This window comes from Melanotaenia boesemani, chromosome 7 (genome assembly GCF_017639745.1).
Source record: "Melanotaenia boesemani isolate fMelBoe1 chromosome 7, fMelBoe1.pri, whole genome shotgun sequence".
Lineage (NCBI taxonomy): Eukaryota > Metazoa > Chordata > Actinopteri > Atheriniformes > Melanotaeniidae > Melanotaenia > Melanotaenia boesemani.
Window position 1 is genome coordinate 36330989 of NC_055688.1, and position 21345 is coordinate 36352333.

Sequence of the window (21345 nt, forward strand, 5' to 3'; positions counted from 1 at the left end):
TTCAGCTGACACCGCCCGGTGGTAGAAACCGCCCCGCCCCTTCTCGAATCAAACCAACCCTCCTCCACATGCTGCAGCAGTCCTGTCTGGAGGAAGAGGACACTGGATAGCAGGGTGTGGGAAATGAATCCTGGTATTTAAGCGAGATGTTTTTCTGAACGTGTACACTGATAAAACAAAATGAAAACACACTATTTTGTGAAAGTGATAACAGGTGGTTGACGTTACCACGGCAGCCGGTGTTCATGCAAACTCACTGTGTGATTTAGGAGGTGCTTTAAACTCTTTATGCAAAGTTTGTCATAGCTTAAGTAATAAATCCCTGATCCAAGTATTGTTTTACACAAAATTTTCAGTCCCTTTCCAGTTGTTATTCACCCCCTAACCAGGGATGTGAAACATGTGGCCCGAGGACCAAAAACTGGTCCCTCAGAGTGTCCAATCTGGCCTGCAGGATTAATTTTAGGTGACATGAAAATCACATAAAACATATTAATTGCAAATATTTGTCAAATAAAATCCTAAAGCCTTGCTGGTTCTTGACTTTTCCTAAAATCGTGTGAATTTCCATCAACAAGTATATAAGTAAAGAGATAAAACCATTTCTGCCTGCGTCTGCCACAGGAGCTCATTTTGACTGCACTCCGAACATGGCACGGAAGTAGCAATAAATATTCACATCATCTTCAAAAAGTGCACCAAACAGCTTGAAGGAAGTTTCTGCAGCAGCAAATGAAGGAACTTCATGTGGAGTTTATGGAGGGGAAAAGGACAGCAAGGCGGGTGGAACAAGGTGGCATACTCCTAAAAGGAAGCGGTATCAGGTGCAGAGAAGCGCTGATTAATTTATAACCTCTGACACCTGCAGCAAAAGCTGCAAAGCCGCAGAGGAGACGTGATGTGAGCTGGCTGCAACTCTGCTTCTCATCTCTGTGGTTCAGCACCAGAACCACAGAGATGAGAATAAAGGACGAGGAAAGCTCCGCATCACGTTAGCAAACGGGTATCAACACACTGGCCGTCCTGAACTCACACCCTGGCTGATTCCGCAAAGACACACAAGATGACATTAACTGAGGAAGCAAGGAAAAGAAAGAAAGGGACAGAACAAGAAATAAGACAAGAGTCAAGATAAGACTGTCTTTAACTGGCTGGAGGTCAGTATGCAGGATGCAAGACGGATGCTGGATTAGCGTCGATGGGGGCGCATCACTGAGGAAATCAACTAAAGTTCTGCAGAGCTTCTTTAAGGTTCATCCAGGAACACATGCTCTTGTTGGCTTTGCTTTTCTGAGACTGATGGTGATCAGATTCAAAGTAAATCTCCAGTTATAGCACTGATTTGTATTAATTGCTCTTTTCTCTATTTTTACTCAGAAACAAAACACCTTTAACAGTTCTTTAACTTTTTGTTCAGGATAACTTTTCCTTCCCATTTTAAACTGACAGAATAAAACTGGAGCACTGTAAACCTCTTAAATGCTGGCATGATAAGTAGTGCAGTGACCAGTACCTATAGATTAATTATGCATTACTTCAAATGTTCTTTACAGTAAGGCAGTGAACACACCACCTCAGATGGTGAAATGTGGCATCATGCAGGGCAGGTAGATATTAAAATGTGCTGCAGATTCTGGATTATTCTTTCGGCAAACATGCTGTAAGTGTGAGCAAAGCCCAGAGTTCTGCTGCTGCTGCCAGTCTGTACATGCAGGAATTCCTCTGTCCTCCTCTTCCTCTCATACCTCTCCTTCCCTCCCTCTCTATCTCCTGCCTCTCCCTTCATTTCCCTCTATTTTTCTGCAGTGATGTGCTGAATCTTGTCAGAGTGCATTCCTCCTCTGTGGCAAGAACTTTCTAGAAGGCCTTAGATGCAGAACACGCTTCTCCATTAGAGACTCTGATTCCTGCCTTCAGAGACATTTGGATATAAAACAGTGTGTTCTGCTTGCCCTCAATTAAGGTTTCTTTAAACAAATTAAACATATCCCATCTTAGGATTTCTCTTTAACCATCACACAAAGAACCAGACAAATACGTCACTGGATGGGAAACTAGAGATGTTGCTGTTAGATACTGGTCCATACTGATTGACACATCTGACTCTGTAACAGAAGATTTTACTTGGACCAAATACAGCTGATGTAAACGTTTTCTTTCATTTAAAACAAAAAAACTTGATTGTCCTCAAAACTTTACCAGATCTCCCAGAGGTCCATCTCTTTTCTCACCATCAGTGTCTTCGGAGTGGTAGTGTGTAGCTCTGTGGGGTAAACTGTGATTAAATTAAATTTAATTTACACATTCGCTTGTCCACACAAAAGTTTTCCTCCTTTGTTTCTGTGTTGCTTTCTTTGTTACCACCATCATTTATCACATTTCACCATAAAAACATCACCATCATTACTATGTTGCTAAGAGACCTCTATTTAGACCTGGACATGATGATGAAGCCACTTCCTGTCAGACTTTCCACCAATCAGAGAGCTTAGATTGACGGTAACGTCCAATCAGGAGCAGCCAAAGATCAACCAGTGAGCAGAAAGTTCTATGTGTGTGTGAAAAGAAGAAAAATAATGCTCCTCTATGGCTGGAATAAAGCCAAGAAGACGTTTCTGATGCACGGTGGCGCCACAAAGCAGCTGAGCTGGAGTTGGTTTAGTGAGGATAGCAGGTAAATAGTAGCAGGAATAACTGGAAATGAGGAAAAAGTGGAAACATGGAAATAGTTTCTGTTGTGTGTTTGTTTCAATAACAATATTTTTTCTCCTGAAAGCCAAGACTTGAGAGAACGATGAGATGAGAAAAGGTTTGGTCACTGTTGGTCTGTGTGTTATTTCTACAAAGTTCTGTTAGTAATAAATTCTGCTTTCTTCTTCTGGTCGGCCTTTATGCTGCTAAATCTATTCATACATTCATTTTACATCATTTTAGCCTCAAAATCTGACAGCTGAGAAACATCATGTCTGATGCTAGTTTTAGATAAAAAAACAAACAAGCAGGTGGAGCAAAGAAAGCTAAATATGTCTTGGAGTTTTAAGGGTTAACCTAAGTTATATCTAAAAAAAATACAACACGCCCTTCTCATCATTCATTTAAAAGAGTCGTATGTAAGAATCGATTCGTTCATGAACGTCACATCTCTGCTGTTTGTGTGAAACAGACACTTCACCTGCTGAACTCAAGGTCTGGTGGTTAAATAAACTTCCTCCATTGACATTTTCCCTCATTAGAAATGCCGTGAGCCTTGATGGTAGCTGCATCCATTGGGAACGGTTTACAGGGGCACGAAAAGGGACAATGGTATCATTCATGTCAGGCATGACGCCATGCTGAGACTAACCACAACATCTGCAGCACAAAACAGGTTTGATGGAGAAAAGTTCACGTTTAATTAAACAGTAAATGACTGGATGTGTTTTCTTACTCTTATAAGATAGTAATAATGATTTTTATAACATTTCTGCTGTATAGAAACAATTCATTAACTTGTATATGTAGTCAAACTGAAACAAAGGCCACAGTTGATGGACCTTGGATTTTCTCTGCTGGTATTTACCCAACGCTACTCATGTGATAACTCCGTCAGGATGTCGGCTAGCCAAATAAACCGGCCAATTCACCATTGTTTCCAGAAATGTGTGTCAGAAAGACACTTTTAGGAGGAAATGGGCACACAGACCGTTCAGACTGAAAGACTGGACATTGTGGAGTTAAGGGAGGGCGAATTCTTCAAACCATGGGTGTCAAACACATGCAGAAAATCTGATCTCCATTAGGCCAGACCAGCAAAATAACAACATAATAACGTATAAATAAAAAAAAAAACATCCACTTTTCCCATTTGTTTTAGTCCAAGAAGTCCAAGTACGTTATTAAGATGTTAATATTTACTGAACTATCATTTTAGACAACACATCATAAATAATCTTAAATTTCTTGAGAAGAAAAAGTGCAGTTTCAGCAACAGTTTTCTTAAGTTGGAGATTATTTGTTTATTTTAAAAAAGGGAAAGTGCACATTATTATACATTAGACATGTTAAAGTCCAGAGCTAATTTTTATCCTGAGTCTCTTTGTGAGCAACGTCAGCTGCAACACATCACAACCATAGACTGTAAAAGATGGACGAAAGATGAAGAGCAAAAGTGAAGCTCGTGGGCGTTCCCACCTTGGTAGCATCACGTGTGTCGTTAGTCCCTGAAAATCCAAAAATGGGCAAAGAGGTGAAGCTGTGAGGGGGACTGTGAAGGTGGGGGTGGATGAATGACACCCATCAAACTCTGAGCTATCCATCCATCCATCCATCCATCCATCCATCCATCCATCCATCCTTCCATCCATCCATCCATCCATTCATCCATCCATTCATCCATCCATCCATCCATCCATCCATCCATCCATCCATCCATCCATCCATCCATCTATCTATTCTATTCTATATCTATTTTATTTACTATTATTTAGGTGTTTATTCTTATATTTTCCGTTGTTTCCATGGTTTTTATTTTGTTTTTAGATCATTGTAAATATGTTTTGGAGTTAAAAGGTTAGTGATAGTAGAATTAAAAAAAGACAAAGCTTTTGGGAAAATGTCCGGTGGACAAATGAGTGGAAGTGGAGCTGTTTGGTCAGAATGCAGCAGCACCAACACCTCATACCAACTGTGCAGCACGGTGGCGGAGGCATGATGATCTGCAGTCACTGAGTGGCCCATGAACTCCTCGGGATACCAAACTGTTCTAGATTCAAACTGTCTCATGCAACAAGACGACGATCCCAAACAGAGCCGTAGATGACACGATCTGGTCAGAGCTGTGCGTAAATAAATAACCACAAGCAGATGATGTGTGCTGACATCATAAAGAAACAATCATATAGCTGTAATTTCAACATTAAAGGAACTAGACGTCATAGCAACAGAATCCAAATTATGATATGAATTTATATTTTGTCCTTTTTTATTGGCTGACTCAATAAAACTTGTAGCATGAGAGCAAAATGCATTGGAGGAAAGCGTAACCATAGTAACGATGTGAAGCCAGACTTTTTTTATATAACTTTAATTTCAGGGAATTTTCTTTCCTGTTAGTTGCTGTCCACTTGTAAAACTCCTCCTCCTCCTTCTGCTTCTTGCTCAGAAGCCCCTTTTGTCCTCCTGTCAAGAAGAAACATTAACTTTATCACACTTATTTATGCACTTCGTCCTTAGTACGTCCTGAAAGCTGGACGTTCTAAATGGCCATAATAAAAAGCATCATCACATCCTGCTTATGAACAGATTTGACCTCTGACCTTCTCTGACCTCCTGGATTAACATTGGTTTAGTAAAGGAGTGAAAGAAAGGAATGTTTGGGTTTTTTTCCTCAGGCTTGCTGAGGACAAACTTTCCAAACTCTCCATCGTTGTTGGGAAACTGGTCCTGTGATCCCAGCCTTTTCCTTTAACTTCAGACAAACCTGTCATCAGATAAATCAGGAATGCCGGAGCGTGGAAGGGATTATATGTGTGTGTATTTAAATGACACATGCAAATAACAACCTGCAAGGTCACACGCATGTGTGTGTGTGTGTGTGTGTGGGAGCTTGTGCTGCTTTCAGACAGTTTTTCTGTTCATCAACTCCGTCTCTGGCCACACCCTCAGCTCACTTCAGCCCATTTCTCCTTATTTGGTCGTGCTGCCAGCTCGGCTGATGATTGGTGGAGGGGAAAACAATTTGATCGGGACACACACACACAGAAACACACCTGTGCTGTCTTGTTCACACACACCCTGTTTTCAACATCTCAGACAGGTAAAGACGTGACGTTGAAGCAACTCGTTTTAGTCCAGCAGACACATACAGCGATATTCAGTCTGAAGTGGGTCAGAGAAGTAAAATAACCAAAGAATAACCTGGAAATCCAGATTTTTAGATGTTTTATTATCGAGATGTTGACATTTAATGAACGATTTAAGAAAACATTCTAAACAACCTGATATTTCTGGAGAAAATAAGGGCAGTTTCAACGTTAAGCCTCATTTATATAATTTATAATTTATTCATTTTATGTATTTTCATAAGTTATTTTCACTGATGAATTCCCTTTATTTAGAATTTTTATATCATTTCTGGTCGCTGGTTCGAGCCTCAGCTGGGGGGGGGGGACGGGACTGTGATGGACTGGTGACCTGCAGGGTGTACCTGCTTCTCACCTGCTCCAGCTTCCCTATAATATCTTTCCGCCCCCCGGCCACACATCGGACACCCCTGGATCACACTTTTTACACTGATATAAACTTTGACAATTCTCTGCTCAGCTTAACAAAGATGTTTATGATGACATCACGTCTCGTCTGGACGGGCAGGTAATAAAAACACTTTGTATTCCTTTACCTGCAGGCGCATCCTTACTGCTGCATCTGCTCGGATGCAGCCTTTGTCTCTTTAAAGAGACGAGCACAAATAAAAAGATAAGAAAATAGACATTTTAGAAAAATATGATGCCAATATGCATAATGTACATTATATATAATAAAATTTGGTTATAATACATAAGTATTTCCCATACAGGCCCCTCTTCCTCCACCTGGTAAAAATAATTTAAAATCCTTTACATTGATTGATGTTTCAGCTCCTTTAATCTTGTTTTTCTTGTTCAATATTGCTTCAATTTCCTTAAACTAGAAGCTCCATCTCCTGAAACCTTTTGGTAAATGACATGACAATAAATTGTTCCTGCTTTATATAAAATGTTTAAATTTGCCGCATTTCATTATTTACATCAGTCTTTTAATCTGCTGGAAGTCGGGAAGGAGACAGAGGAGTCCAACATGGCGTAGCAGGAGTCTGAGGAAACAGCTTGTCAGTAATTTGAGGAAGTTGGTAAACTATCAGAGAGAAACGTGCATCCCCTCAGGCCACAGACTGACTGGTCAGGGAGTATCTGAGACTCTGAGGGTGAATTTATCAGTCTTGTTGGTTATGAGCCCAGGATGCTCCTCTTCTTCTTTTTTTTTTAAAGTTTAGTCTAAGTGAGCTGTGGCTCTGCCAGCATCTTCTAGAGAAACAGAGACTTCTAGTGGACACAACAAAGAAACACAGATTGTTTCTATGTCAAGTTTTATTATACAGGCAAACAAGCACAGAACATGTAGGTTTTGAGTGTTGTTGTTCATCTGGTGTCGTCTCGTTCATTCAGAGGGCTCTGCTGCAGCCTCCAGCTCAGATACGACGGCTCTGGACGGGACAGAGATGAGACAGGATGAGAAAATGTCCACATCATCAAACTGGAAGAACCGTCAATGTGGATTAAACCATTTCTACAACCCCAACTCTAAAAAAGGAGCAACAAAAGGCAGGAAAAGTAACTGGCACAAACCAGAAACACCTGGAGGAGCAGTGAACAACTAACCAGGTTACCTGGCAGCAGGTCAGTAACATGACTGGGTATAAAAGGAGCATTTCAGGGAGGCAGAGTCTCTCAGATGGAAAGATGGACAAAGGTTCACCAATCTGAGACAAACCAGGTCTAAAAATTGTGGAACAATTTCAGAAAAATGTTTCTCAGACTTTGAAGATCCACCTTCCACAATGTAGAATATCAAAAGATTCAGAGAATCAGGAGGAATCTCTGTATGCATGGGATGAGGCTGTAGGTTGAAGAAAAACAGGTAGAAAAACTCTGAGAAATCCAGAGTTGATATGTAGGGTTTATGTTTTTGTTTACAGAGCAGAGGGGATTTCGTTGGAATGAGACTTTTTGGTTACTTTACTATATTATTGCTATATTATTTTATGGCATGCTTCGCGTACAGCCCTCACCTCTGCTCCTCGGTCAGATCGAACTCGGTCATCGTTCGCCTTGCAAGCTCTGACGTTGGCAGGCAGAAGGCTGCAGACAGCTGGACCAGCTCCACCGCCCTCTGGGGGTCACCGCTGCTGTGACACTCTGACAGGAAGTCGCTCAGCAGCTCCTTGCTGGAAGGAAACACAGGGTTACTATGGTCAACATACGGCCTGGGGGCCCAAACCGGTCCACCACAGAGTCCAATCTGGCCCCTGAGAGAAATTTGGTAAATAAGAAAATATTAAGTAACTGATTCTTGATTTGTCCACAAAACTGAATTTTTTATTTTAACTTCTTTTATATTTTTCTGACTTATCCGAACTCCGTCTGTACGATGAGCTGAGGCCGTTCAGGTGTCAGGATTTCCACACACATGTGGAGATGTACACATATGCACATTTAAAATAACTTCTAGATCTGGAAAAGTTCCTCTGATCCGCTGCAGATTCCTGGGATTAAATGTTTTGTAGATCCAGTGTGATCTTTGGCTGCTGGGTGGCAGAGTTCGTTCACCTCCTGAGTTGTGCTGCCTGTGGTGCCTCTATTCTAGAACATGGAGGTGAACACGCCAACGGCCCTTTTTGGTGTTTTGTGGTGGCCGGGTGGTTCATCGTGTGTGTGGTAGTGGCGGGGTGATGCCCTACCTGTTTGTATGTGTGTGTGGGGAAAGCGCTGGCCTCTTTTGTGATTGTGTGTGTGTGTTTCAAAATCCTTGAGGGGATTTAGAAACTTTAGGGGGGATGTGTTACGGCCGTTGCTTATTGCAGGCAGCTGCGGCTCGTTCTGCAGGTAATTGCCTGGCTCAGAGCTCTGCTTGGAGTGGCTGGCTCCAACGCACCCCTGTCTCCTCCCCTCTGATTGGCTGCACGTTCGGCCAACCAGGCTGCAGTTCTGTGGAAGCCAGGACAGAAAAGGCTTCTGCAGTGCTCAGTCGGGAGGGGAAGCCAGATTGGCACAGGGTGCTTCCCCTCATGTTAGTTACCATGTTCACTGTGTAGGAGCGAGGCTGGTTAGCGCAGGTAGCTTCGTCTCCGAGCTTGGCCGAATTGGTAGCTTGGTCTACTGGGTGTCCGCTGTGCTACTTGGTTGTCTGTTGTATGGTGGACTATTCGAGTGTGTGCAGTAGGACAATTCCTGGCTGCTCGTGTGTTCCCCGTGGGGGAACGGTAGAATAGTCCGTTTAGTTTAGACGTACCTTTTTGTAATACACTTTCAGGCCTTGCTACACTTGTTTTCTGCCATTGTGTTTAATTTTGTTTTTTGGTGTTGGGCTAGTTTAGGGTTTTTGTTTGTGACAACGGTCACGCTAGTTTATGGAACTGCTGTTTTTTGTTTGGTTTAATTTCCCTCACCGAGTTTAGTTATGTCGTTGTTTGCACTCCGTGGGTCCTGGGATATGTTTTGTATATTTGTTTCAGCAGTTCTGCTAACCCCAACACCTGGTTGTATCTTTTTGTTACAGGTTTTCTTCTCTGGTCCACACCTGTGCAAATAAAATGTGCTTGATGACACTTTTACCAGCTGTCCACATCGCTTTCATTTTCTTTGTTACGCCCTTCCTCATACCCCTAACGTTGGGTCGTAACAGTTGTAATGAAAGTGTAAATGTGTAATATGTAGACTAAACTAAAAATGTTAATAAATAAAAATATGTTTTGTTCCAATATGTAATAATTCCATGTTGTAACATGTTTGAAATAAACATTCATTCAATATAAATTAGAAATAGAGAATATAAAGAAAATTAAGTTAAATACTTTAAAATTTCATTTACATTTTATAAATAAAAATATGTACATTAATAATATGAATATATCTATTATATATATTTTATATATACATGTATCTAAAAATGTTAAATATTAAATAAAAACTAAATAAATAGAAATAAATTATATTACATTTATAAATAAAAGATCTTGAAAAGTTTGTGACTGTAATCAGTAATCAGACTACTTTTAACCAGCGGGGTCATTCAGAACCGGCTCTGAGTCCCGACCCTGCAGCGGTTTGGGGGCAGACTTACGCAGGAACTTTGTTTTTGGCCTTGAAGAGCTGCAGCATGTCCCTGCAGAGAGAGAAAAGGAGGCAACGTCGCATATTTAGCCCAAGTCGAAACACAGTGGAAGCTCAGGAGAAAGACTTCCAGATGTTTGTCTCACCAGGCCTGCTGGGTCTTGTTGGCCCGCAGCAGCAGCGTGGTGGCGTGCGACAGGGAGGCGCCGCTCCACTCCAGAGTCGGCATCCTATCAAATAAGCTCTTCACATCCAGAGCACACTCAGCAAAAGATTCCTGAACCTGCACACACAAAGATCCACACTCAGGCTTTAGCTTCTGGATGAAAATGAGCTGCAGCTGCCACATCTGTCTTCCTCCCCGACCTCAGGACTGTGTTTGTCTCTGCTCATCAGGCCGAGCAGCTCCTCCACCGGCTCAAACTTGTCTTGGCAAAAGGTTTTGATATCTGGAAAACACCCCAGATACAACAGATTACAAAGAAACCCATCTTCATTCAAAGGTGGAGCCAGTGCATCTCATCAAACTCACCTTTCCATATGGTGGGCAGCAGGTCGAGGCGGCTGTCTGTGTCCAGAGCCTGCAGCAGGTCCCTTATTCCCTGAGAGGTGGGGTAGTGAAGCTACAACCAGAAACAACAGAAAGCCAGACCCAGTAGAAGTTACAGGCTGAGGTTTTCTAGTTAAATGCACATGTCTGCATGTTTGCACACAGAAAAATCAATAAAATCAGAATAATTGCTGTAAAGTGAGGAGAGCTGCAGCGTCGTACTGACCGAAGGGATGAGGCGTCTGTACCACTTCAACACCACGTCAATGTGCTCCATCATGCACAACAGGGAGAAGAAGCGGCTGCTGCAGAGGAAAGGCAGGTGTGCCCAGGTAGAGCAGAAGATCAGCGCTGTTATCGTATCAGAGGAGCACTTGGCTGAAGGTTCTAACTTACTAGTAAATACTCTGTTGGTAGGAATTTCCCAGCAGCCTCCAGTTCTCTCCAACTTCCACTAAACTCTGCACTTTATAACCCAGATCCAGATCTTTACTGTCCAGACACTGAGCAAAAGAAAAACATGTGGGCGGAGAAGTAGAGCTCGTTAGCATGTTTAAGCATCTGATCATCGTTGAATCAGTTCAGTCTGAAAAAAGATGGCTGCCACATTCCTGAACGTGCAGAGAAATAGTTCCTGTTAGACTTTAAACAGAGAGAAAGAAAACCATTTTAATGGTCCTAGAACGCCCTCCACAAACCTTCAAGCTCAGTAACTTGGTCTCTTTTGGTGGATTTAAAGCTTTAGAGTTTTCCATCTGTTAGTTTTATTTACCTGTTGCAGTGTGTGTGTTGTGTTTTATATGTGCTTGTTGGTCCGGACGCCTCGAGCAGCTTTATTAACTTTATTTATAACAAGCATCTAAAACCAGACGTTTTCCAGGTCTTACAGCATAAAACATGGAGTAAAACTTAAAAATGGCTTAAACACAGAAAAATAAAAATAAAAAAACATCAGCAGGATGAAACTGCAGCGAGGAGAAGAAATGTCTTTACACGGATTAACTGTAAATAAATGTAGGTGTTAATGACTGGGTGGATGCAGTTTTTATTTTAATTAATTAAAATCTTAATTTTTACAGCTTCTTAAAAAAAAAAAAAAAAGCTTCCAGTATTTTTATTTTTTTTTCTTAAATTTCTATGTTTAATGCTTGTTATTATTTATGTATTTATTTTAATATATTTATAATTTTTTATTTATTTCTGTCTTTTTCCCTTATTTTTTTATTGTTTTCATTTTGTTTTCATATAATTTTTTTTTTATTATTATTATTTTTTTTTTATTAATCATAATAATGCAAACAAATCTAAACCTGGATGAATCTGGATAGAGAGGAGTGTAAATGAGAAAAATAAAAAGTTTTCATGGCTTTAAGAGGACTAAAACTCATAATTATATATAAAAATATAAAAATAAAGACTTACGACTCTCATTGCGCTGGTGAAGAACCAAACTTTGGAGGCAGAGAGAAAACATCCAGTCAGTACCAGGCAGTGGTTTGGCTGCGTCTCTTAACAAGCCTCACACAGCAGGACTTACCATCCTTGGGGTCCCGGCAGGTGACGCTGCTTCCTTCCAGCTCCCTCATCACTTCCTGTAAAATGTCAGCGCTGCTGGGGCCGGAGGAAGCTGAGGAGGAACAAAACCACGCAGCTCACAAACAGTAAACACCAGAGCAAAGTTTAACAGTTTAACGGTGATTTCAGCCGTACCTGGTCTGAAGAAGATGGTCAGGATGTGGTTGTAGGAGGCCAAGCTGGGAGCTGAACACACATGTCAGTCAGCATGGGGACCAAAGAGAAATAAAATGATGGGATTTAACATCCTGCTGTGTGTGTGTTGTTCCAGTTACCGATGCCCAGGGCCTTCATCTCGTTCAGCGTGTGCAGAGCTTGACTTTTGGCCAGAAATCCGCAGCGTTTCAGAGCGATCAGGACGTTGTTGAAAGTCTGGAGGTTGGGACGAACTTTCTGTTGATTCATCTGAGTCAACAGCTCCTACGGACGAATGATGAAACACAACACAAACTCAGTTTCTGCCTCCAGATTCTTTGTGTTTAAATTAATTAAATCTCCACCAGTTCCAGGACCATACGGGTCATCCAACAGTCCAACATATGCGACTGAAGTGTGGACATGAAGGTGTGTGTGGAGGTCTGATGTCAGTGTGAGGGCTTACGGTAATGAGGTCCCATTTCTCGTTGTACTTGTCTCGGACATCTGGAGCTGCTAAGATCAGAGCGTTGAAGGTGTGGACGTCAGCTGGAGACAGAAGGTTACCAACGTTTTATTGGGACAAACGCCAACAATCACCCAGTAACAGTAACGTGTTTACTGGTTTTCTTTAAACTGTAAAATCACCTGGAAGTTTCTCATTTCTGACGAAGCTTCAGCGCTTCTCTATTAGAAATTAATTCACTTTAAATTGATCCCAATTTTTTTTAAAGCATCAAGATCCGTAAATGAATACTGAAATGATTAAAACTTAAAGCCAGAATTTCTACTCGGAAAATTCCTCCTCAGATCGTGTCTTTAAACTCACCCGTCAGCCTGTTGTTGAGCAAATCTACGTAGGTGCTGAATGCCTTTGTGTAGGCTCCGTGCTGTGGAGAGGAGGGCAGAATAAATCTCGGAGGCTGGACAGGAAGCAGCAGCGACGTGGGGAGCCAGTTCCTACCTTCACCATCCCTCTGATCAGAGCTGAGTAACACCGGGCGTCTCTCTCCGGCAGCAGGTTGAAGATCCTCTCTGCGTTGTTGTTTTCTTTCCAGGTCTTCGGGACGTCTGTCGCTTGACGTGTCTTCACCCTTTGTCTCTTCGCCTCGTCTCCGCCCTCCTCCTGAACACGACACACACACCTGAGCGTTCGTGCACTGTTAGCATTAACGTCAGACGTTTCACGCTATGAGCAGACTATGCAAGCGCAGAAGTTCCTCCTCATCGGAGGAGATTTCTACTGCTCAGACGTAAACGTAGGATATAAGAATAAAAAAGGCCGAAAGGCTCAGATGTGGCTGGTGTTCTGGTGACTCCAGCATCACGCAGTGAGTGACGTCTGCAGACCACAATGATTGACAGGTGTCAGTCCAGTTAGCGAGGATTTGGATGGAAAACAGCATCAAGACGAAGTTGTTTTAGTGGGGCAGAAAAATGTAAGAAGAAGAAAACGGAGGCAGAAACATGGTCAGAGGATAAAAGTAAGAGATGCTTGTGGTGTTTATAGTTTGCCCTGCTAGCTAGCTGGGTTAGCCTCTGATAAAGGCTGGTTAGCTGGTTAGGACTTATGTTCTCATAAACTAAGATTCATGAAAATGGTCAAAAATAAAAAGAACATTTTGCTTGTGAACGGACAGACTGACTCTTAACTTTACTTTCAGTTAAACTTATGATTGAGTTTACTGTGCAGCTACAGCTTTATAACCAGCACTAGGAATTTATTAAGCGGCTGACATGCGTGTGTGTCTACCGCTGATGATTCCGGACTTTTGTGGATTATTCTTCTAGAAAATGAATTGTGGCTCTAAAGTTGTCATTTAAACATCACTGCCTCCGTTCCTACAGCTGAGTTCAGTTTTTAACCGGGTACTTTTTTTTATTTATAACGTCCCAACCTGAACTATGTGCAGTTTAAACTGTAGTGTTTATGACTGCAAAAAGAAATCCAGGTTAAACCATCTGACCAGATAGATACCAGTTAACCAGTTTTAATCCCCTGTGACATCAGGTGGTCGTTATCACGCATTTATTTTTATTTCTTTTAATGTGTAAATATAAAAGAGACGGCTTTGACTGGGCTCGTGCTTTGAGGTGATGCTGTACATCATGTTTATTATAAAAACATGAGGAATTTCTGTACTGGTGCAGCACCACTGCAATATTAAGTCAGAACATGTGCTCATGATGTGTTTAACTGAGAAGTTTCGTCTTTGCAGGAGCCATTCTGAAATATTTTGCTCCTCCTGGAATAAGATCAGAGAGGTCTTCAGCCCCAGGACCTCCTCCTGACCAAGAAATACCAGGTTCAGACTGATCAGCTGACCAGTAGAGAGCGCCAGTAGGTCCAGCTGACTGGTTCTCTGTTCCAGTATTAGTAGTATTCTAACAAGTTGTTTGTTCCTTTTTGTCGTCCACGCTGACATATAACTAATTTATTTTCTGCTGATTTGGGTTTGAGCCACTTTATTAATTTATTATTTTATAGTTTTGAGGTGCAAGAATGTGTTTTTCAGTGAAAACTTGAGTTTTGTTCTTGCTTTAGTTTAAATGTTTAAACTAAAAAAAAAAAAAACAAACGTACCAGTAAATATCTGTTTTATTTATTGACTCACTGCGTCCTCCGTCTGTTGTTCCCCCTCCTCCACAGGGTCCCTGTCGCCATAGAAACAGATGAGGTCCAGCAGGTCGTGGGTTGTTTCCATGGAGACTGCTGTGCCTGGGAGAGGGAGGCAACAGGAAGGAGATGTAGAGGGACGACACGGACCTCTGCTGGAGGAAGACAGTGTTTGTGTGTGATCTCACCAGCCTGCAGCAGTTGGTCGTACATGTCAACAGCTGCTGTAATTCTCCTCAGGTTAATTCGCTCCGTCAGCGCCTCCTCGCTCACCTCCTCAAGAAGCAGTGACACGGACTCCGGCATCAAACACTGCACAAACACACACCTGGTTAATCGTGCTTCACGTGCCATCTCTGCCCACCCTGCATGTGCTTTTCTTACAGGTATGTGTGGTGCAGCAAAGTCTGTGGTGAAGAACTTGGGATTGTTGTTGACAAACCATTTGGCTGAAGATCTGCCGGATTCCTGGGAGACAGAGTACAGCTTCTGCAGGCAGAAAGACAAACACATCGTATCACCTCACACTGCACTACCACCGCCACACCAGGCGGGGGCGCTCTTACACACACATTCGCCATTAAAAATGTCATTAAAAACAAATCTGAGCAAAAATACCAGAAAATGTAGTTTCTCTGTCACTAAAAGGGTCCTGAACTCCAGGAACGAACTCCCAGTAAGTTACGAAAGCCAAAAGTCTGCACACCCCTGAGCAATACGTAAATAAATAAAGTCCCACCTTTCAACACATCTCATCATATCTGCATCGTAGCGACAGTGATGACTCACATCTGCATATTAATCCCTTCATTTTTCTGCCATGGTCATCACTTGATGCACAGAGAGCTAAAAAGCATTAGCAGTGCATTTGAACGCACCATATGGATGAAGAGTTAAGGGAAGTCGACTTTAATAAAACTGGATTTTAACAAAAAATTAACGCCACTAATCAAAGAAAAAAAAAAACTTGGCAAGACTCATTTAAGAAAGAAAAATAGAAAATAAACAAAAGTTATCACTTTGTTTATTTACGTACAGACTCATAATAAGTCCTGGGAGACAGGTATGGATCATCCTGGAACTGGTAGGGATAGGCAATGGGATCCTGGAGGGAAAAATAAAACTTCATAAATGATAAGAAACAAACATGTTGCTTCATTAAAAGAACAGCGTAAATACTCACCCTGCTGACAGTTGAAGCCAGCGCCTCCAAAACTGCTTCTTTGCTCCTGTTTTTGAAAAAGCAAAAGTACTGATAAAATGTCTTGTTTAAGGAACGTTTTACACCAAACAGACGAGAAGTGGAAATGAGACGTCAACACGTACCATGTTTTCCTCCTGGGAACGACAACAGACTCAGTCGGCTCTAAAACGTGAAGAAAGGGTTGTTTTAATATAACCAAGAAGCAGCAGAGATCCCAGAGCTCTGCTGATGTTTCCGTGTCGTGTCATGGAGCTCTAAATGATGGGCTCTGTGGATGCTCATCGTTCTGTTTCCACAGTACAATCCTCAGATTTAGGGGAATCCAGTCTAGTTTCACAGCCTAGAAAATTATTTTTTACCAGCTGAGTGTCTCTCAGCTGTATCAGGCTTTTTTTTCCCTCCACACATCCTTCCTGTAAGTTCATTTAGTTTTGTGAGACTCTCAGACCATCTTCAATTAACTTATTTTTTTCATTTTACTTTTGCTTACTCAGTGGATTGTGAGTGCAGAACTCTCATGTTCCACCTCCTGAGGTAGACCAGAGCAGAATTAATGTGTGTTCAGAATAACTGTCATGTACCTGAAGCCATGTTCTTTCCATCCATCCATTTTCTATACCCACTTATTGCAATTCGGGCTCATGGGAGGCATTGAAACCTATTGCAACTGCTAAGAGGCGAGAGATGGGTACACCCCGGACAGATCACTAGTCCATTACAGAGACAAACAACCACTCACTCCTGGGAAAATTTTAGAAACACCGGTTAACCTAAAAAGCATGGTTTTGTGGACTGTGGTAGAAAGCCTGACTACCTGGCGAGAACCCATGCATGCACAGCGTAATGACTGCTGTGGCTGTCATAACGCCAGTAAGGCTGGAAAGAGTGACACAGTTATTGGTACAGACCAGACAGCTGCTGACAACTACAACTGTTTAAAGTAATATTCATTTGCATTTATGTTATCCAAAACCTACCCTCTGGAATTCAAGTATACTTGACTTAATTTTATTAACAAAGCCCCTGATTTTGATTTACCTTTAGTAACTTCTGTGGCTTGTTGTCGCAGAGCTGGAAAACAACCAAAACTCCTAAAAGAAACAAACACTGGTAAGATAAAATGAAGAGCTCTGGCTGGCAAATTCTGAGACCAAAATCCTAAAAATGCAATCACGAAAAATGCAAACTTAACAATACAGACATTTACAGTAACTAAATCTCATAACGAAGACACCAAAACTGATGGGTAACAGAATTTTATGTTGCACCTACAGAACTATATCTTTTAAGATGACATTTTCTGTTAGGTTAGATTCTTCAGAAAATCTCAAAGATTCTTATGTCAAACGTAATGACGATCTCTAATGTCTAAATAAGCAAACTGTATTCCCAACTCAGATACTGTGAGCAAGAAATAAAAACAAAATCACGTCTAAAACCGTAAGGTGTGCATGTAAAACGTATGCACAGTAATGATGGCGTAAATGTAAAGACTACAGTATGTTAAATAAATCGCAGTACGTGCACTTTTGAACAGGTCAGGAATTGTTCGACTGACCACCACTATAGCAGCTTCATTTTTACACAACTATCCATTATTTGATCCAGTATTGTGATCTAAGGAAACGACGTAAAGACATGACCTCCTGTCAGAGGATGCTAGCTGCAGCTGTCAGTTCGTGAAGCAATAAATAAATAACATTATATTAAAAGACAGCTGAAAAGCATTTTGGTTAAAGTAAACTATTGACAATTCTTCGTACCTGTTTCCCCACAATTGTTCAAGGTTAAAAAGCAGAAATCGTCGGTTTCTCTGGATGCAATGTCGTAAGTGCCTGCCGGGAGCCGCCATATTGTTACTAACTGAAGGATTATGGGAGGGACAAACCATGTAGTATGAAAATAGGGGTGGTTAAAAAATAATTATTATTTTTTTTTAAGTGAAAACTTAAATAACATCCACTTTAAAGAAACTGAGATATAAATATCGTAGTGTACCATCGTAATTTGTTATCTATATGTCCCGTAACTCAGTAGAAAACGTTGTCATGTGCTTTGTATCTCCCCCCAAATATAAACTTTTCTTCTCAATATCCCACGTGTGTTACAGTAGCAATCAGACGCATGTGCTTCCACTCTGCGCCATGAATTTATATCTATAACGCACACACAAAAAATTCTTTATATTTTTCAAAAATGTTATTTGGAAAAGAAGTGCCATGGCGGCGTTTAGAGGGCATGTCGTTTGGCATGTACTCCGCCGAAGAAATAAGGTGAGAGGTAGCGTGTTAGCTTGTGGCTGGAAACTTTACGAGTTCAAAACAACGTCGCAGCTTGTGACAACGTACCACATCATTTTCCGGCTATTAACACATCACAACACAGTTTTATTGTTATAGGTGTTACTATAAAAATTATGTAAATAGCTGAAAAATGACTAAACGTTTTTATAATCCAGGGTTATAGTGGAATTAGCACATTGACGCTGTTGTTTTTATCCCTGTTCAGGAAGCTGAGTGTGAAGTCTGTCACTAACTCCAGGTTCCTTGATGCTGTTGGAAATGTGGCCCCAAACGGTCTGTATGATCTGGCCCTTGGGCCAGCGGACATCAAAGAGGTACAGCATTCAGATCATATCAACGATGTTCCCAAGTCGTTTTTTGCCAGTCCAAGTCAAGTCTCAAGTCACTTTTGGTCAGATTGAATCACCCCAATTTATTATCCAAGGAATTGTGTATAATATATATTTCCCCTTTATTTGACAATATTTTGTAACATCACTGATGTCACCTTAAATCAGTGGTTCCCAAACTTCTGCAGGGCAAGCCCACCCACCTGGGTCTGGGTCTGATGGTTTAATGGTCCCAGTTTAATGTTACCGGGGTGGGTCATGGTAAACCAGAAGTTAATAGAAACTGTGGTCAGTAAGTGACTCATTATTCTGCTGAAAACATTCAATAAATGTGGTGGAGTTAACATTATTTAAGTACTGAGGTGGTAACAAGCTAACGTGGTGCTAAGCTCCTTGCTAACATAGATGCTAACATTAGCTTTCATATTACAGTGAAAAGCATCTCCAGGTGTGCTTTAAGGTGAGAGTGGTGGAGTCGTTGCAGGTTGCTTTTATTTGTCCCTTTATGAAGTTTTAATACCAAAAAGTTATGATAAAATGTGGGACAGCAACGGGTGTGCTCACCATTGCTTTTATTGTTCGTGTGTGTGATGTTACGTCTGAGAAAATGAATCACATCCAACAGGCAGGTGAGTAGATACACGTGAAGGATCAAGGATTCTTCATGGTAATTTTCAGTGTGCGTTTACGTACACAAGAAAAGAAATTTGGTTTCTCAATCAGTGACTGCAGCACAATAGAAAAATCAATAATACAGTAAACATAATAAAATATGAGCATCACAGTAGACTAATAAATAGAAATAAAAACAGGGAAATAACGGCCCATTCTTGTCAGTGTGTTTAGTCTCTGACCTTGACAGGTGGCTAGCCATCAAGGGTGAGTGTTGCTAATCGTGTGGCTTTGGCGTTTGTCTCTGACGGGCATCGTTGTTCTGATTTTTATTGTCTAATCTCGTTGTGTAATAGAGCCACGCCATGCTTGAGCTGTGTTGATTTCTGTTATGTTGTTTTAAGCTACATGGAAAATTAATGAAAACGTTTTAAAATAATGTTCACAAGCCGTTTTGTTTGATTGCTGACATAACTGTTTTTCTCCAGGTTTGTTCAACCTGCTGTCAGGATTTCAACAACTGTCCAGGACACCTTGGACACATCGAGCTTCCTCTACCTGTCTACAACCCACTTTTCTTCGACGTAAGCACTGACACAGTTTTTACAGTCCTGATTTTATCATAATCTTATGCACCTTCCGTAAACCTGGGCTGAATCTGATGCTTAGCGGTGGTGAAGCTGAACCACTCACCGCCTTTATTCCTGCTCCCCTGCATCAGAAACTGTACCTGCTGATCCGTGGTTCGTGTTTGGCGTGTCACATGTTGACGTGCCCTCGATCTGCCATCCACCTACTGCTGAACCAGCTGAAGTTAGTGGACCACGGGGCCTTGCAGGAGGTCTACAAAGTCGAAGAGGTTCTTTACCAGGTAGGTTTGTACTGGCTGCTAGCAGCTGCAGAGGAACCCATGGACTGGGTTTACTGCAGCGGTTTTCAGCTTGTTACCTGCTTCCTCCTGCGGTCGTCAGAAAGAGAAGTTCAGATCAGTCAGTTTGAGTCAGAATATTTATTTTGATTATTTTCAGAAACATCCAGTCAACTTTGCTGCATTTGGCTGATAATGAGCGGACAGTATGTCTTCGTACACTTCAGATTTTTTCGTTTTTTGTCACATTATCAATAACAGTGAGCAATTTTCCCGTCTCTGTTTGTTCTTGTCAAGTCTCTTCAGTGTAGACTTGGAATATGATAAGTTTTCTTCCCGGAGAACGTTGTTCGTTTGGCTGCATTTTCGAGACAGTTCAGTCACCACAGCTGCTTTCTGTGGAGATTTAAGATGCCATGATTCTGATCAAAATGTGATGGATAGTTACCCTTTCCATGGATCTACGGAGGTTTTCCAGCATTTCTATCCCGTCCAGGAGGTTTACAATCCAGCCACTAAATGTAGTTTTATTCAGAGACTCTATCTGGTAAATCCACAATGATCCATGATAACAGCATTATTTACCACATTTCACCATAAAAACATCACCATCACTACTATGTTGCTAAGAGACCTCTATTTAGACCTGGACATGATGATGAAGCCACTTCCTGTCAGACTTTCCACCAATCAGAGAGCTTAGATTGACGGTAACGTCCAATCAGGAGCAGCCAAAGATCAAGCAGTGAGCAGAAAGTTCTACGTGTGTGTGAAAAGAAGAAAAATAATGCTCCTCTATGGCTGGAATAAAGCCAAGAAGACGTTTCTGATGCACGGTGGCGCCACAAAGCAGCTGAGCTGGAGTTGGTTTAGTGAGGATAGCAGGTAAATAGTAGCAGGAATAACTGGAAATGAGGAAAAAGTGGAAACATGGAAAAAGTTTCTGTTGTGTGTTTGTTTCAATAACAATATTTTTTCTCCTGAAAGCCAAGACTTGAGAGAACGATGAGATGAGAAAAGGTTTGGTCACTGTTGATCTGTGTGTTATTTCTACAAAGTTCTGTTAGTAATAAATTCTGCTTTCTTCTTCTGGTCGACCTTTATGCTGCTACATCTATTCATAATCAAATCAAATCAAATCAAATTTTATTTATAAAGCGCTTTTCATGCAAAGGCAACACAAAGTGCTTTACATAGTATAAATGAATGCATATTAAAATGAAAAAAAAAAAAAAAAAAAAAAAATCACAGAACAAAAACAATAAGCCCTTTACACACCCAGTTATGTGACAGATTAAACACCTCCC

The 21345-nt window shown here is 41.3% G+C and overlaps 2 protein-coding genes across 3 annotated transcripts in view; one reads left to right on the top strand and one right to left on the bottom strand.

Annotated features, from left to right (window-relative positions):
* Positions 1-7085: 7085 nt before the first annotated feature.
* Positions 7086-17832, bottom strand: ptcd3 (pentatricopeptide repeat domain 3). Its single transcript, XM_041990198.1, has 23 exons — positions 17690-17832; positions 16965-17017; positions 16049-16088; positions 15906-15951; positions 15759-15827; positions 15107-15211; positions 14911-15034; positions 14721-14824; positions 13070-13231; positions 12935-12995; positions 12572-12654; positions 12246-12390; positions 12106-12156; positions 11933-12022; positions 11818-11846; positions 10792-10898; positions 10622-10700; positions 10378-10468; positions 10212-10294; positions 9992-10128; positions 9856-9897; positions 7805-7960; positions 7086-7219 (listed from the first exon to the last, which is right to left on the bottom strand). Exons 1-23 carry the CDS (start codon positions 17815-17817, stop codon positions 7174-7176), a joined length of 2031 nt encoding a protein of 676 aa, XP_041846132.1. The 5' UTR covers positions 17818-17832; the 3' UTR covers positions 7086-7173.
* Positions 17833-18030: 198 nt separating this feature from the next.
* Positions 18031-21345, top strand: part of polr1a (RNA polymerase I subunit A) — a 42746-nt gene continuing 39431 nt past the window's right edge. For both annotated transcript variants that reach the window (XM_041990267.1, XM_041990268.1), the window contains exons 1-4: positions 18031-18199; positions 18435-18543; positions 19659-19754; positions 19892-20041. In XM_041990267.1, coding sequence (XP_041846201.1) covers positions 18123-18199; positions 18435-18543; positions 19659-19754; positions 19892-20041 — 432 coding nt within the window. In that variant the 5' untranslated portion in view covers positions 18031-18122. The remainder of the gene's footprint in view (positions 18200-18434; positions 18544-19658; positions 19755-19891; positions 20042-21345) is intronic.

Bases quoted from the DNA above. Each gene is read 5' to 3' on its own strand.
- ptcd3 (XM_041990198.1), bottom strand. From the start codon at position 17,817: ATGGTTTGTCCCTCCCATAATCCTTCAGTTAGTAACAATATGGCGGCT. The intron at 14,825-14,910 runs GTGAGATCACAC...TCCCTCTCCCAG, and splicing joins CGACCAACTGCTGCAGGCTG to GCACAGCAGTCTCCATGGAA. The intron at 13,232-14,720 runs GTGAGTCAATAA...TGTCGTGTTCAG, and splicing joins AACAACAGACGGAGGACGCA to GAGGAGGGCGGAGACGAGGC.